The 17,271-nt window shown below is 42.6% G+C and overlaps 1 protein-coding gene across 1 annotated transcript in view; it reads right to left on the reverse strand.

The window, feature by feature from the left end:
* Positions 1–14,591, reverse strand: part of pde1c (phosphodiesterase 1C) — a 267,349-nt gene extending 252,758 nt beyond the window's left edge. The window contains 2 exon segments of the mRNA XM_033020269.1: positions 8,586–8,612; positions 14,205–14,591. Coding sequence (XP_032876160.1) covers positions 8,586–8,612; positions 14,205–14,305 — 128 coding nt within the window. The 5' untranslated portion in view covers positions 14,306–14,591.
* Between the last annotated feature and the right edge of the window lie 2,680 nt (positions 14,592–17,271).

The raw sequence follows: 17,271 nt of genomic DNA on the forward strand, positions 1-17,271 counted from the left end.
GTTCAGGTACAGATTGACAACACTACGGCAGGAGCGTATGTTAATCATATGGGTAGTATCAGGTCAGAATCTTGTGATAGATTGGCAAACGTGATCTGGACCTGGTGTATTACCAGAAACATTTGGCTTTCAGCTACCTACCTACCAGGTAGATTCAACACAGTTGCAGATACAAGATCACGAAAATTCAATGACAACACAGAATGGATGCTGAATCGTGACACATTTAATAAAATTGTAGCACGGTTTGGAATGCCAGAAATTGACTTATTTGCATCCAGACTTAATCACCAGTTACCTAAATATGTGTCATGGGAACCTGATCCTGGGGCAATAGCGGTGGATGCTTTCTCGCTGCATTGGGGAAGAATGTTTTTGTATGCATTTCCTCCATTTTGCCTCATTAGTTGGTGTATACAGAAGATTAAGCAGGACTCCGCTGCAGAAGTACTGGTGATACCAGACTGGCCTACACAACCATGGTACCCTCAGATGTTAAAAATAATCACAAAGCCCCTTATGATGATTCCTAAACAGGAAAACCTGCTTGTACACCCAGTAACTGGTGATTCACATCCTTTACATGACCATATTGATTTGTTGATTTGCGGATTCTAAGGAGGCCATATCTCGGAAGACGACTATCAGATCGTACTGTGGATGTTATGGCAGCAGCATGGAGGGATAGTACCCAGAAGCAGTACATTTCCTACATAAGGAAACGGGAGGTGTTTTGTTTAAGGCAGAATATTACATATCACACTGCAGATAGCTCAGACGTGTTAGAGTTTCTTTCAACTCTATATTTTGATTTGCAGTTAAGCTATAGTGTAATCAATACTGCAAGGAGTGCTCTATCTGCATATCTATGGAGAGAATCAGAACAAAATCCAGTAGGGTCACACCGTTTGGTCTGTAGGTTCATGAAGGGAATTTATAATTCCAAACCTCCGAGACCCAGGTACACGGAAATATGGGATGTAAGAGAGGTGCTAATGCTCCTTCGTCAATGGACTCCTATTGCAGCTTTATCATTGGCTAAAATTACAATGAAGATAGTGATGCTCATGGCACTGGTTTCAGCACAGAGAGTGCAAACATTGCAGAAACTACGAATAGACAGGATGAAAATAGCAGCAGATGCCATTACATTTTATGTCTATGATTTACTTAAACAAAGTAGACCTGGGGTACAGGGTGTAAGTTGGTTTTCTCAGCATATCCTATGGATCCACGTCTATGTATAGTATCACACATAAGGTGTTACATTGAATCCACCAGAACCTTAAGAGGTGCAGAAACAGCATTCTTTATCAGCCATAAAAAACCACATAAGAAAGTATCGGTTCAGACTATTTCAAGGTGGCTGAAGCAGGTGTTGGTTGATGCAGGTATTGATACTGACAAATTTAAATCTCATTCCACCAGGGCGGCATCAACATCGGCGGCCAAGGATTTGGACGTCCCAATAGATCATATCCTCGCGGCCGCAGGATGGGCAAGTGAACAGATGTTTCACAAGTATTACCATAAAGAGATTACAAAACCTGGGGTGTTTGGTGATGCGGTGTTGGATTCAGTATTGTTCCCCTTTAGAGCTGTGGTTTGGAGAGCTTCCAGCACGGCCGGTGCTGAACAACATCGCTGAGTCCTGGGGCCCTTTGCTGAGGGCCGCCAGCGTTGCATCTCCGGCCAGCGCGGCCTGCGGACTCCGTTAGCCATGGACTCCGGTAGGAGGTGCCCGACCCGGATATCCAAGCCGCTGAGGATGTCCTCCAGTCCCGACGTCGGACTTCCATCACCCCGGCGAGCGGGCCTGAACATCAGGCCGCCCGTAACGGCGACAGCGGGGGGTTTGGGAGCCCCCCGAACATGGGAGGACAACAGAGGAGGATGACTGAATTTTTGGAGCCTTCCCTCACAGTGGGAATTTGATCCCGCCGTGTGGGGATGTCTGTGTTAAAAACTATTGTGTTCTGTGCTCTTTATTATTTGTATGGCTGTATGGTGACCACACATTTCACTGTACCAATTGGTACATGTGACAAATAAATGTATCTTGTAATCTTAAAAAACCTTGTAATCTTGTAATTGGAAGTTGAAACGACACCCTAGTTTACGGAATAATCATTAAAAAGTCTGATAACAGATGGGAAGAAGCTGTTCTGAGTCCGGATTGAATGGTATAGGATATGGGCCAAATGTAGGTAAATAGGATGAGTGTAGGTAGGCACTATGATCAGTGGGCCATAAGGGCCAGTTTCTCTGCTCTATATTTCTGATTCTATGAAAGCAGCCTACTGAAATGACATGTGTAGGAAGGCACTGCAGATGCTGGTTTAAACTGAAGATAGACACAAAAACCTGGAGTAACTCAGCGGGACAGGCAGCATTTCTGTAGAGAAGGAATGGGAGACGTTTCTGGTCTGAGGGAGGGTCTCGACCCGAAGAGTCACCCATTTCCTGTCTCCAGAGATGCTGCCTGTCCCGCCAGGCAGAGTTACTCCAGCTTTTTGTGTCTATCTACTGAAATGACATCCCTTCCACAATTCTAAACATTCCTTCGCTTTACCATTAGCAAAAATTGGCTGCAATGTGCAATCTTCAAAATGCATCGCCAATACTCTCCATGCCTATTCTGATATCACCTTCTAGGCCCACAACCTCAACCAACAAGCAGAATAAAGGCATCAGTAGAACTGCCACTATTGCTCTTGACTGTCAATAAAACAAAAAGAGCTGATGTGCTCTGCTCCAGTTATCACCAGTAATAACCGTACACTGAAGAAATCTTTATGTTTCCTGCTTCTTTAGCACTTCATTGTGCAAGGTATACATCTAAATCAAAAATCAAGCACACATGCTCATGTCTCCATGGCCATTATAATACAATTCCTGCTGCTGCCTCAAAAGAAACAGTATAAATACAAGAGAAAATTCAGTGTGAATGACTTCCGCCTCTGTTGAACTGGTCAGTGCATAAGCAGCAATTATCTCGTTAGTTACAGTCAGAACATTCGGAAAATTCTGATTGCTGGATTAATATATCCCTTTGAAAGCAGTAGGATAAAAATACAAGCAACAGGGACACATCGGATAACTGGCTTGCCCACACTTGCCTGCCTTGTAATTTTGTTTTTCCACTGTGACCCTGAAGGCAGTCATTCTCTGAGAGCCAGCTCCAAAATAGGCAGTGCATTGCATGGGCTCCCTACTATTGGCCTTCAGGAAATGTTACAGTGGCGAATACAAATCGAAAACTAGGGAAAATCTGTGGACAGAAGGGACATGCTAAAATTGTCACATTTTCTCAATTTTTCTTTAATCAACATTCATTTTTATATCCTCAGAATCATGCCCGCACCTCTTTTAGCTTAGTGATTTCTTTATACAGCTGGCTAACAAGAACTACATACAATACTTAAAGTGCAATATTGTGAGTGTTGTGTTCAGTTTTGGTCACCCTGTTATAGGAAATATGGTGTTAAGGTGCAAAGGATGTAGAGAAGATTTATGAGGATTTTCCCTGGGATCAAAGGCCTGAACTGGAGGGAGAGGTCGAACCTTGGAGCACAGGAGAACGAGAGGCAATCTTATAGAGGTGTATAAGATTATGAGAGGAAAATATGGGGTAAATGCACACTTTTACCCACAGTAGGGGAATTAAGGAGCAGAGGACATAGGTTTAAGGTGAGGGTAGGGAGGGGTGGGAGATTTAATAGGATCCTAAGGGACAACTTTTTTTTTTACACAAAGGGTGGAAGGTGTATGGAACGAGCTTGCCAGTGGACCATGGTGACGCAACAGTAGAGTTGCTGCCTAAAGGGCCTGTCCCACGAGCATGTGACTCCATGCGGCAAGCATGACCTAACGTGGTCGCTTGAGCCGTACAGCCTCGCGGGGCCGGTCCCACTTCGATCGCCGGAGCCGTATGGAGTTGTGCGGAGCTGGTCCCGACATCGCGCGGGGCACCAAAAAACAGACTGTGTTAAAAAATTCCACGCGGCAACGGCCTGCAGGCCCGCAGCCGCATTGAGACCGTACGCACCGTCTCTACGCCGTATGCAGCGTCTTGACGGCATACGCCTAGCGCGAACTTCCCGCGGACTTCGCTCGAACTTCACGTCACTCACTCGACCTCCGCGCGGCCCCCGCTTCCGGTTTGGTCGCGCTCGCCGCATACAGGCGCGTGCTGGTGGGACCGGCCCTGTACGGGGATCACTCGACCTCCGCACAGCCCCTGCTTCCGGTTTGGTCGCGCTTGCCGCATGCAGGTCGCATGCTCATGGGACAGGCCCTTTACAGCGCCAGAGACCCGGGTTCGATCCTGACTCCTCTATATGGAGTTTGTACTTTCTCCAAAAGTCCTGCATGGGTTCTCCCTGGGAGCTCCGGTTAACTTCTACAAGACGTACAGTGTTGTAGGTTAATTGACTTGGTAAATAGTAAATTGTGTAGTAGTGTAGGATAGTGTGCGGGGATCGTTGGTCGGTGCAGACTCGGTGGGTCAAAGGGCCTATTGCAACGCTGTATCTCTAAACTAAACTAAAAAAGGAGGTAGTTGGGGCACGTACTATCATGATGTACTATCATGATGTTTAAAACACATTTGAAAAGGTATTTGAATAGCAAAGATTTAGAAAAACATGCAGCAGGAGGGACTAGGGAGCATATTGGTTGGTGTGGGTAAGTTAGGCTGAATAGCTATATGACTATGACTCATAGAATATTATAGTGAAATCAAAGAAAGAAAATGTTAGAAATGCTTAGCAGCTCAGGCAATGTTTGTGGAAAGAGAAACAGTATTTGTGCTTCGAACCAATGACCTTTCGTCACAACTGATGGTTCTGATGAAAGCTCCTCAACATGAAACAATCTCCATTTTTCTTTCTTCAGATGCTGTCTGACCTAAGATTTTCAACATTCTCTGTTCTTATTTCATGTTTCCAACACCTGCATTTTTTTGATTTTTGAAACTACAAAGCGCTTGGCGCCCACAGTGTCTGGGATAAAACCTTCTGATATTAACTGATTTGCTGGTAAAATCTTTTCTCATCTTAAGAAATGAAAGAAATCAAATGTTAATCAAGTGAAAAGAAGCAACGTTTAACCATACCTAGAGATTAGAGATAAATGCAGGAAATTATTCCCAAAATTAAATCAACAAAAATATACAGCGCTGAAACAAGCCATTCATAGAACTCATTATGATGATAATTAAGCTCTACATCTGTCTTACTTCATGCAACTCTGCCCAAAACACAACAACCAAAGAAATACCAGCAAGAACTGACAATTTCCAACATATGACAAATTATGCATTTGCCAAAATTGCTGGAGTTCAAAGATGTAACAAACAGATAGGTAAAACGGAAGTGGGAGATGTTGCAGCGGGTTCTCACAGGAATCCAGCCAAAAACTAAGCGGACACGAGTTGTGTGCACTAGACGTGTTTATTCTCTCCAATACAGCTCCCTACTACCTCAAGGTCACAGGCGTTGCCCAGCCTTAAATACCGCTTCAGATACCAACCCCGTGACTAACGCCTCCCACACCGAGACGCCGCCTTACAGAGCCGAGGGTTCGTTATGCCTGTGGCTTGCCACCAGGTGCCGCCACAATGTAATATTTAATTTAAGTTACAAAAGGTACCATGTTATAGAAAAGATGTTGCAAGCTGGAAAGGGTGGAGAGAAGATTTACAAGGATGTTGCCAGGACTTGAGTGGCTGAGCTATGGGGAAAGATTGAGCAGGCTAAGACTCTATTCCTTGGAGCACAGGAGGACGAGAGGTGATCTTATAGAGGTGTACAAAATCATAAGAGGAATAGATCGGGTGGCCACACAGTGTCTCTTGCCTAGAGTAGGGGAATCAAAAACCAGAGGACAGAGGATTAAGGTGAGGGAAGAGAGATTTAATAGGAAACTGAGGGGTAACATTTTCACACATGGTGTATGGAATAAATTACTGAAGGAGGTAGTTGAGGCCTATTGCAATGTTTAAGAAACATTTAGACAGGTACATGGATAGGACAAGTTCAGAGGGATATGGGCCAAATGTAGGCAGGTGGAACTAATGTAGATGGGACAACGGCCAGTGTGGGCTAGTTGGGCCGAAGGGCCTGTTTACATGCTGTAAGACTAAGGCATTCAATACGATGCCACATGAAAGATACTGCAGTAGAAAAGAGCATGTGGGATTAGGGGCAATATATTAGTATGAATAGTGGCTAACTAATAGAAAACAGTAAGTCACAATGAATGCTGTAGTGGAAGATTTTTATATCGTTCAAGAGATTACTCCCTCTAGCCACTAAGTGGACAGCATGGTTAAGGACAATGTCGTTATATGCATGCTAGCTCTCCGTCGGCGACCTTCAGAGCTTCTTCACAGATAAATCTTCATAACACAGTCTTTTGATTAATAAATTCTTTATTGTTGATGAAAAACAAAAAGGTACATCCTAACTTTTTCCGACACTATAATCTTCATCGAACTCCAGCTTATCGCTTTAAAGGTTAGAAAACTCCTCGTGTCTCCGTTACACTCCGCATGGTCAAAGGGTATACCTTCTCCATGCTGGTCCAAAACTAAACTAAAACCGAGCTTCTGCACAAGAAACGTAGCTCCAAACACGCCCTAAACACGTCATAAATCCCAACCACAATATAACGGGCAGTCTAAAATTTAAAGACACACGCCATAATTAATGACATACAAAACAAGCCAAATGGCCACTACAAATGCTTCATTTAGAATAGAATAGAATATGTTTATTGTCATTGCACAAAACTGAGCAACGAAATTCCATTTGCTTCTCCTCCGTTAAAAGAAATACAACACAACAACCAATACACATATGTACAGTTAATAGTAAAATAATAGATACATTTTTTAAAAAGTTTAAAAGAATTTAGCGGTATTCCTCAAAGTTACTTCTTGCTTCCCAGTGTTCACTATTGGAGTTAAGCTCTTTTACCGCACATTTCCAGGCCCAGTTACTAGTGGGCTTTATTCTGAACCAGGTGGCATAATTTAAGAATATGTAGCTGCCTAATTCTGATGGAGAGGAAGAGGAATTTTGCCTCTCTATGATGTAAACCTTTGGAAACCTGTAAGCCATAGAGTTGTGAAGGAGGAGTCATTAAATATAATATATTCATATTCCAAACAAGGGTCTAGAGTATGGATGAGTTAAGGAAATTGTTGTTGTTGAAACCATGACTGGATCAGCCAGGAACACAACAAAATGCCTCAAGCAGATCGATCTCTCCACTCACATGTGGTTCTTCAAACACACTTTCAAAGAGCTAACATTTTTCATTCAGCAAAGCATGAAGGATGTCCTTGTGATGCAAGGTATCCTAATGCAAGTGCGCAATCAAATTCATTCTCACACTTCCAATGGCATCTCAACCCACTGACTACTGTTGCTCCATATAGGATCAAATTTATCATGCTGCCACTGAGGCTGCACAGTGGCACAGCAGTAGAGAGCTGCTGCGTCACAGTGCCAGAGATCCAGGTTTGATCCTAACTACTGTGGAACTCCCTGGTAAACTCGTTCCTTCCCACCCAAACCACTTCGGTATCTTCCCCTGCAACCGCAGGAGATGCTACACCTGTCTCTATACTTCCTCCCTCGATTCTGTCCAGGGACCGCGACAGTCCTTTCAGGTTAGGCAGATATTCACTCATACCTCCTCCAACCTCATCTACTGTGTATGTTGTCATGGAACATTTACAAACATACTGTATCCGTTATTGTACTAGTTTCACTGTCATCCTGGTGAGTTTCACTGTCTATAACTCGTTATCACCTAGCCCACAACTTTGGCCCGTTTGCTTTATCATTGTTACTTTTTTTCATATCTTTCATTCATTTGTTCTATATCTCTAGCACTGTCTATATCTCGCTTCACTTTCCCCTGACTCTCAATCTGATAAGGGTCTCCACCCGAAATGTCACCTATTCCTTTTCTCCAGAGATGCATTCTGATCCGCTGAGTTACTTCAGCTATTTGTTTCTATCTTCAGAAATAAGAAATCTCCGCAATGGGTAATTTTGTTTGGAATTCTCTCCCCCAGAGAGCAGTGCAGCATATTAAAAATCAACTGATTTTTAGATATTGTTAAGGAAACAGCAGATAATTGCAGGAGAATGGAACCAAGATAAAGGTGGCTCATGTATTTATTTTATGATGGAGCAGTATGAACGGCTGAATGATCTATTCCTGCTTCTATGTTCTTACAGTCAGATCAATTATTTTCTCACCTCATTTGATCTGCTCAATGATCAAGAATCAAATGCGAATCTAATTGTCATATGTATTGACAAGGGAACAATGAAATTCTTGCTTGCTGCAGCTTACTTGGTTCGTAAACTTAATATACAACAGATAGTATATAATGATCAAAATACAATTAACTTAAATGTGCATGTTTGTAATCAATGTCTGCAATTTCGTAGAGATTTACAGAAAATTTCAAAAGAAACTCTTCAATCTAGGATTTGTTTTTTTGGACTAACAGAAATATTAATGATGGTTTTATCGTTCAAGTGTTTCTGCTCAAAAACACTTACCTCTGGGAAGTTTTCTTGTATTTTCTCCTAAGGGCAAGAAAGAAACATGAATCAGGATAATATTATTTTTTTATTACATGAATGTAATGTACAAAGGAAAAATGTGCCATCTTGTTATTCTTCCGACACCTGGAAAAAATTTAATTGAAAATATTCTTCACAGTTTCAGAGATGACCTGAATGTGCACTGCTTATTGACTTAAATGGTCCACTTTCCCATTACAGGCGAAAGGTCTTAAATAAAACCTTTTCTAATCTTATCTTCAGAACTAGGCTTTTAGCACCTGTTTCCTGTCCAATGCTTTTTGCTTTCATTTAGTAACAACATAAGCAATAGGAACTGGTGTAGGCCATATGGTATATCAATTCTGCGCCACCATTCATTAAGATCAGGGTTAATCTTCTATGTCAACAACATTTTCCCCATATCCTTTGATTCAAGAGTCAAGTAAAGAGTGTTTAATTAACATATCCACTGGGAGCAGAACAATGAAATTCTTATTTGCTGCAACTTTCAAAGGCACATTATCACAACAAATATTCATACAATGAACAATAATACAATAAATTCTCAGATATATTAGGTAAGTAGGCTATAATAGTGCAAGCTGAAGTATGTAGCGAGACCCTCACACAAAGTCCATGGTGGTTCTGTGCAGACGTAAGGCTGTAGTTTGGATTGTACAATGTGGTTCAAGACCCTGATGGTTGAGGAGAAGGAGCTGTTCGCAGCCGTTCTCAGGCACCAGTACCATCTTCCCAATGGGAGTAGCAAGATGAGAGTGGGCAGAGTGGTGTGTGTCTGCTGATTTTAACTGCCTTCTTGAGGTAGTATTTCCTCTCGATCACTTCAATGGTGGGGAGGTCAATACATGATGGATTCATGTAAATATTCAGAAATCATCAAATCACTGCTTTGAAAAAGCTCCATGAGCAAGCCTTCCTAGTGCTCCAATGTTAGTCAATTTCAGAATTTAAGAACATTCTGCATGAAAAACTGTCTCACCTCAGTCCTAAATAGTTTACATCTTTATTCTGACATTGTAGCCTCTGGTTCTAGAGCTCAACCAGGGGAAATATGTACCCTGCATTCCAACCTGTTGAGCCCTCTAAGATTTTTATGTTTCATTCAGACTAAGTGGGACCCGTTGGGTCCCATGTTCACACGGGAGGGCTGTAATATTCCACCTCTCCACCAATTCCAATATTGGTGGCCAGTATTGATGGGGGGTTTTCTGGAGCACTAGTATGGGTATTGTGGGCTGAAAGGACTGGTTTCCAGATGGCAAGTATGGACATTGTGGGCCAAATGGATTCTTGGGGTGACAGCTTAGTCACTCAAGCCTGATGAGCTGGCAGCTCACTCACGGCTGGGGGGCGAGCAGTTGACTCATGGCTATTCCTTGAAATTCCATTTCAAGCGGGGTGCAAGGCCACCAAATTCAAATGCAGTTTCCTACCATTTCAAGCAGGGTGCAAGGCCACCAAACTCAATTGCAGTTTCATACCACTTCAAGCAGGGTGCAAGGCCACCAAATTCAGGTGCAGTTTCCTACCACTTCAAGCAGGGTGCAAGGCCACCGAATTCAAGTGCAGTTTCCTACCACTTCAAGCAGGGTGCAGGGCCACCAAACTCAAGTGCAGTTTCATGCCACTTCAAGCAGGGTGCAAGGCCACCAAATGCTAGTGCTGTTTAATGCCATTTCAAGCAGGGTGCAAGGCCACCAAATTCAAGTGCAGTTTCATACCACTTCAAGTTGGGTGCAAGACAACCAAATTCAAGTGCAGTTTCATACCATTTCAAGCAGGGTGCAAGGCCACCAAATTCAAATGCAGTTTCATACCATTTCATGCAGGGTGCAAGGCCACCAAATTCAAATGCAGTTTCATACCATTTCATGCAGGCTACAAGGCCACCACATTCAAATGCAGTTTCATACCAGGAGAGAGATTCTTAACATTTTTTTAAACACTAATAACAGTTTTATTTTTCATTGATGGGAAGAATCCTCTGCACCTGATGAGCGGAGGGGGACTGAGTAAGATGGCCAAAAATCACAGCCGTAAGTGGTAGTGTTTTATCTAAAATCAATATACAAGTATATACAATATACAAGTATACCACCACCAACAACCATTTGCAATGCAGCATTTCAAAGCAGTGTCCACCACCAACAACCATTTGCAGTGCAGCATTTCAAAGCAGTTTCCAGCACCAACAACCATTTGCAGTGCAGCATTTCAAAGCAGTTTCACCACCAACAACCATTTGCAGTGCAGCATTTCAATGCAGCATTTCAGTGCAGTTACCACCACCAACAACCATTTGCAGTGCAGCATTTCAAAGCAGCTACCACCACCAACAACCATTTGCAGTGCAGCATTTCAAAGCAGCTACCACCACCAACAACCATTTGCAGTGCAGCATTTCAAAGCAGTTACCACCACCAACAACCATTTGCAGTGCAGCATTTCAAAGCAGTTACCACCACCAACAACCATTTGCAGTGCAGCATTTCAAAGCAGTTACCACCACCAACAACCATTTGCAGTGCAACAATGCAATGCAGATACCACCACCAACAACCATTTGCAGTACAGCATTTCAAAGCAGTTGCCACCACCAACAACCATTTGCAGAGCAGCAATTCAAAGCAACCACGTTTTCATTTTCAAACCACATTAAGGGCACTCACAGTTGAGTAGACATGTGTTCAGTGTTTTTCACAGCTCAGAGGGATGTGACCCTCTCGCTTCCTCCATCCTGCAGAGACTGAGTGAGGCACTACACTTCTGGGTTTTATAGTCCCACCCAGATATGGTGACTGACCCAATAAGTTACTCCAGCATTTTGCGTCTAGCTTTGGTGTAGTTTCCTTCTTACACATTTCAGTTCAAGACACTGCATCATGATTGAGAGGGACCCGGAAAGGTTGCTAGTATGTTGCAGTGGAATAGTTATTATTATTTATTATTATATTATTTTATTATTATATAACTTTAATTGTCATTCAGGTATACACATAGACACAGTGCACATTGAACGAAATTTCATTGCATTGACTCTTCAAGTAGCAGCAGAATATAACATTTATATCAGGCGATCAGTAAAAGTGCTTAATGTGTCCATAAAAAGTACTTCATGGGCATAGTTCTGTAAAATAGATATGTAGGAAAGTTTTTAAAAGTGGCAATGTATAAGAAAGTTCTAGCCTTGGTTTGATTGTGAGTTCAATAGTCTTATGGCCTGGGGGATGAAGCTGTTGCAGAACCTGGTTGTCCCGCTCTTCATGCTGCGGTACCTCCTCCCAGAGTTCAGCAGTGTAAACAGTCCATATTGTGGGTGTGTGGGGGCTCTGGTAATGCCCTTAGCTCTTGTCAGGCAGCGTTTGTAACCAATGTCCATGATGGAAGGAAGAGAAGTCCCAATGATTTTTTCCGCTGTCCTCACCACTCTCTGAAGACACTTCCAGTCCGCAGCTGTACAGCCGCCACACCACATAGGATAGCTTACAATCCAATGATATGAACACTGGCTTATCCAATTTCAGGGAACCTCCGCACCCACCAATCAACCTCTGCATTCTCCTCCCATACAAATCTGCCACCTAGTTTCCTCCCTCTGCTAATTTCTCTCATCTCCTTGCCATCTGGCTTCACCTGTCGCCTACCAGCCTCTGCCAGTCCTTTCCTAACCCGGATTCCATTATCCTTTCCCCTGGTTTCATCTATCAGCATCTATCCCACCCCACCCACCCCATATATTTCTATGTACTCATTCTGGTCCCTCTCTGACCTGAGGCAGAGTCTCGAACAGAAACGTCGATTTACACCTTTTGTTTCCACAGATGCTGCTTGGCCAGCAGAGTTCTTCCAGCCTTCTGCTTTGTGCTCCAGAACCCAGCATCTGAACTCTCCCCTGTCTTTACGTTATAAATCGCGATTACCATAAACATCATGTAGTGTATGGCGAACTCCTCGTCAAATTTGAACCTTAAAAAATAAAATCGCAAAATTGCGAAAACGCCACCCACTTTTCTTCTGCGCAACCACTGATTTGGAAATTTGCAAACTTTATCGAAAGGACCCACCCTCGTTATTTGTTTAGAAAAAAAACTTTTTGAGACAGAGTGTATGTTGTTACATGCGGTAAACCAAATAGCAATCCAATATGTGCCAATTTTAATTTGCAAATCTGTATGGCATTAACCAATGCGTCAGATTGTGCTAAAATAATTGGCAGCTGTCCAGATAGTGTTAAAATGATTAGCTATTGGGATCTTATAATTAGTGACACTTCGTCGTGTTTGGTACGGTCGTTACTCACACGGGATTAAATATTGATATCGAAAACATGGAATGGAATGTGATCGAGCAAGTCTGAGCCTTTTGTAAAGCCACAGGCGTAGTCTTGTCCGAACTGCGGAGACAAATTGTTACATTTTCGACGCTATCTCAATCAAGTGGTCGATGCGGGTTTTCCAATACGATCATGCAGTGATTCCTACTGCAGGTTAATAGATCCCAACTTCCTCTCTTGGTGTAAACCCTTTCTGGCAGAATCATTCAGCCAGACTCGCCCACGCTCACCAGTGGGCACCCTACCGCATATATACCCCACCGACCAGTACTTTCCCCATAACCCTGAGCGTCCACAATTTGACTGCACAAAATGTCTCATTGCTGTTATTATTCAGGGACAAACTGAACAATATCCTGTTTTCTGCATCCCCCTTCGAAGTGTTTAACCTTGTCCTCCGCCTCAAAATGTGAAGCCGAATTCAATTAACAGTAATCGAATATTTTAAAAGATTGATAGCACGGCTGTGATCATGGGAATACCTTATAAACTGGCTTGAAAGGTAATGAGAACTTGCAATCTGTCCCAGCAGAAAACGCTTCAAGCAAAACAAATTTAAGAACAGTAAAACTGAAGTAGACAATAGGCAATAGGTGCAGGAGTAGGCCATTCGGCCCTTCGAGCCAGCACCACCATTCAATGTGATCATGGCTGATCATCCACAGTCAGTACCCCGTTCCTGCCTTCTCCCTATATCCCCTGACTCCGCTATCCTTAAGAGCCCTATCAAGCTCTCTCTTGAAAGTATTCTAATTCATGGCTGAATATCTCATGAGCTACATGCAGGTCAAATAGCATACATTATCAGATTAAAGGATCGTTGCACAGCTATTTTGTCACCGTAACCCTACAGGTGATTTTTGTTTTGCGATCATTTTGATCTTCTGACGTTATGGCACTCTGGTCAACAACAAAACAAGGGGGAAATTCCAATCCTCTGACGAATGGCCATTATTGCGCGTCTGATCAAAGCCAAATCTAAAAGTCGTTTCCTAGCAAAACCTTTCACCCGTGTGGAACAGGTGGCAGCCCTCAGATACTCGACTACTACAGTGCAGTGTTAATGGTTTAAACACAATGTACATTGCAAACATCATTCGGTAGATGACAAAGTATGAATAAATAATTTTAAAAATTCATTATTACTATTAAAAACAAGAAAAACAACAATAAGAAGACGCCACGTAACATTTCGGATTTTGTCAATGCCATTATAAGTAGGAAGATCGGGCGTTATAAAAAAGTCATACTATACTTACAGTCCCCTAAGCCGCAGCCATATTTTCTCTATTTGCTCTGGTTGCAGGTATTTGAGAGAGTTGCTCTCAAACTCTTCGATTTCCTTAGTTGGTGACTCCATGCCTTAAACTCCAGGATCTAAGTAAATCTCTAAACTTTAGAGCTGGCTATCATTTTGCCCACAGCGAATGGAAATCTTTGGAACTTTAACGGAGTGAAAGGCCGACTAAGAAGACTGTGTCTGCATCAATATTGAAGTCTCGCATTTAGGCATCTGCAACAGTTTGCCATGGTTCACAAATGATGGTGCTGTACGAGCGAACATGAATGAGACTGATAATAGTAATAAACCAGCTCTGCGGCCAGCAAAAGCAGCTGAAGGCTCTTTAACCCAAACCCTGGTGACAACTGAGTGGGAGGGCGGGGTAGCACATGCGCGGCTTCATCCTCTTTTTGTCCCACACTCATACCTTTCCAACACTTCGCTTGGAGAGCCGTAGGACTTGAGTGATACAGATTCAAGGGAAATGTCCAGGCGGTCCGCGATCACACACACAGCACCGGAAGAAAGGAAAGATAAATACATTCACACAGAAATTACCCACATCACTAGAAAATACATACTGTTGGAAAATCTTAACAATAAACCTTGATTTAAAACGCGCTGGAGTTTAGAAACACAACGTGCTACATCCGGGTGCATTGCGTTTTTCACATCTGAAAAATAGAAAGCCAGTTTATTGATAAATTGCCTTCTTGGCAATTTTCTTTCAAAAAGGGCAAATATAATGCAAAGATATAATATCGTCCGAAAAATAGCAGTGCCGGAGAAAGTATGAATAGTATAGAACTATTCTTGGACAGCAGCAGGTGGCAGTACAGAACCTAAATAGAGGATAATTTCGATCAACGAATTTCACATCAGTGCAGCTCCAGACGCTACGCTCCCTCCATACTCAAACGCAACTAAAATGTTCGTTGCTATTTTGTTTACACACAAAGAAATGCCGTTTTGTTTACACACAAAGAACGTCGTTTTCAGATCAGGTGTGGGTATGCTTGATCTTGGCTAAGACTCATTGCAATTTACAAGGAGATTCACAAAATCACATCATCAAATCTCCGGTCATCCCAGAGCACCAACTGCCACGAAACAAGACAAAATAAAGGTCCATACATCATCAACTAGCTAAATTTCAATAAACTTTGCTTCCAATATTCCCTTTACCAAAAGACCATAAGGGAATGGAATAGGTTACCACCCAACACACGTGCGGCTCCCGATGTCTTTTAAAAAGAGGATTGAGCAACTAGATCTGCTCAACTTGGTCAAAAAGGCCCGCGTCAAAATGTAATCACTACTCTACTCACTCCGACTAGCGCGAGATAACCACTGATGAGGTGTTTGTGCAGTAATCAACCAGAACCAGAACCAGAACCAGAACCAGAACCAGAACCAGAACCAGAACCAGAACCAGAACCAGAACCAGAACCAGAACCAGAACCAGAACCAGAACCAGAACCAGAACCAGAAAAGTTACCATGAGGAAGGGGTGCAGTCTAAAAATGGAAATTAAACACCTTCGTGCAATCCTATCATCTATTTCAAATTATCTCACTATTCGTTATTACATCAAGTTTCTTCATCCGATTTTTCATGTGGGCATGGGTAGAAACTCCTCGGAGAACAACATGTGTTGCATGGTAATTATTGTTGCTTCCACTCCTCTGGTTCTTAGACTGCCCACAGAGAACACTACGGTTTTACAGGTGTCAATCTATATCAATTCTACATTCAAATATAAAGCATGGAAATTGACAAAAGTGAGTACATTTTATAACAGAATGATAACATTTGCTTCACAACTATCCCCAGATGGGTGCAGGAAGGATGATTCCCCTGTCTTAGTTATACAATTAGGGGTCACATTCTTGGAAAAACAGAGGTTTGCAGAAATGTTTCACCTCACAGTTGAATCTTTAGGATTCTCTACCCAAAACTGCAACAAAGGCTCAGTTATTGAGTTCACCAAAAGCAGAGATAAATAGATTTCTGGGAATCAAGGACATTGAGGATCATCCAAGATCCTGATCGGTGGTGAAAAGCCAAAATGGCCTTCTCCTCTCCTAATTCTTATATTATTTAGTTCCCTGGGTGAAGAAATGATTTATACTTTGCTGTTCTGAATGGTCATCCATTTAGTTTGAGAATGTGGCCCGTGGGTCGAGTCTTTCCAGCCAAGGGAAATGCCATTTCTGCAACTTTCATGACACAACCCTGAAAAATGTTGTATGTAGAGCCTCACCAAACTCATTATGGTGCAGTTTAGTGAATAGTGAGATAATTTGAAATAGATGATAGGATTGCACAATGGTCTCTCCTCATTAAAAGCTTGTTTATTCAGCACTTATGAGGGATTACCCATGCCAACATCAGAATGCTATTTAACCATCAGCTTTCAAGCAAAACATAGAAACATAGAAAATAGGTGCAGGAGGAGGCCATTTGGCCCTTCAAGCCATTTGGCCATTCATTGTGATCATGGCTGATCATCCCCTATCAATAACCCGTGCCTGCCTTCACCCCATATTCCTTGACTACATATAACCATATAACCATATAACAATTACAGCACGGAAACAGGCCATCTCGACCCTTCTAGTCCATGCCGAACACGTATTCTCCCCATAGTCCCATATACCTGCGCTCAGACCATAACACTCCATTCCTTTCCCGTCCATATAACTATCCAATTTATTTTTAAATGATAAAAACGAACCTGCCTCCACCACCTTCACTGGAAGCTCATTCCACACAGCCACCACTCTCTGAGTAAAGAAGTTCCCCCTCATGTTACCCCTAAACTTCTGTCCCTTAATTCTCAAGTCATGTCCCCTTGTTTGAAACTTCCCTACTCTCAGTGGGAAAAGCTTATCCACGTCAACTCTGTCTATCCCTCTCATCATTTTAAAGACCTCTATCGTCCCCCCTTAACCTTCTGCGCTCCAAAGAATAAAGCCCTAACTTGTTCAACCTTTCTCTGTAACTTAGTTGCTGAAACCCAGGCAACATTCTAGTAAATCTCC

Source organism: Amblyraja radiata, chromosome 4, assembly GCF_010909765.2.
Source record: "Amblyraja radiata isolate CabotCenter1 chromosome 4, sAmbRad1.1.pri, whole genome shotgun sequence".
In the NCBI taxonomy this organism is placed as follows: Eukaryota; Metazoa; Chordata; class Chondrichthyes; order Rajiformes; family Rajidae; genus Amblyraja; species Amblyraja radiata.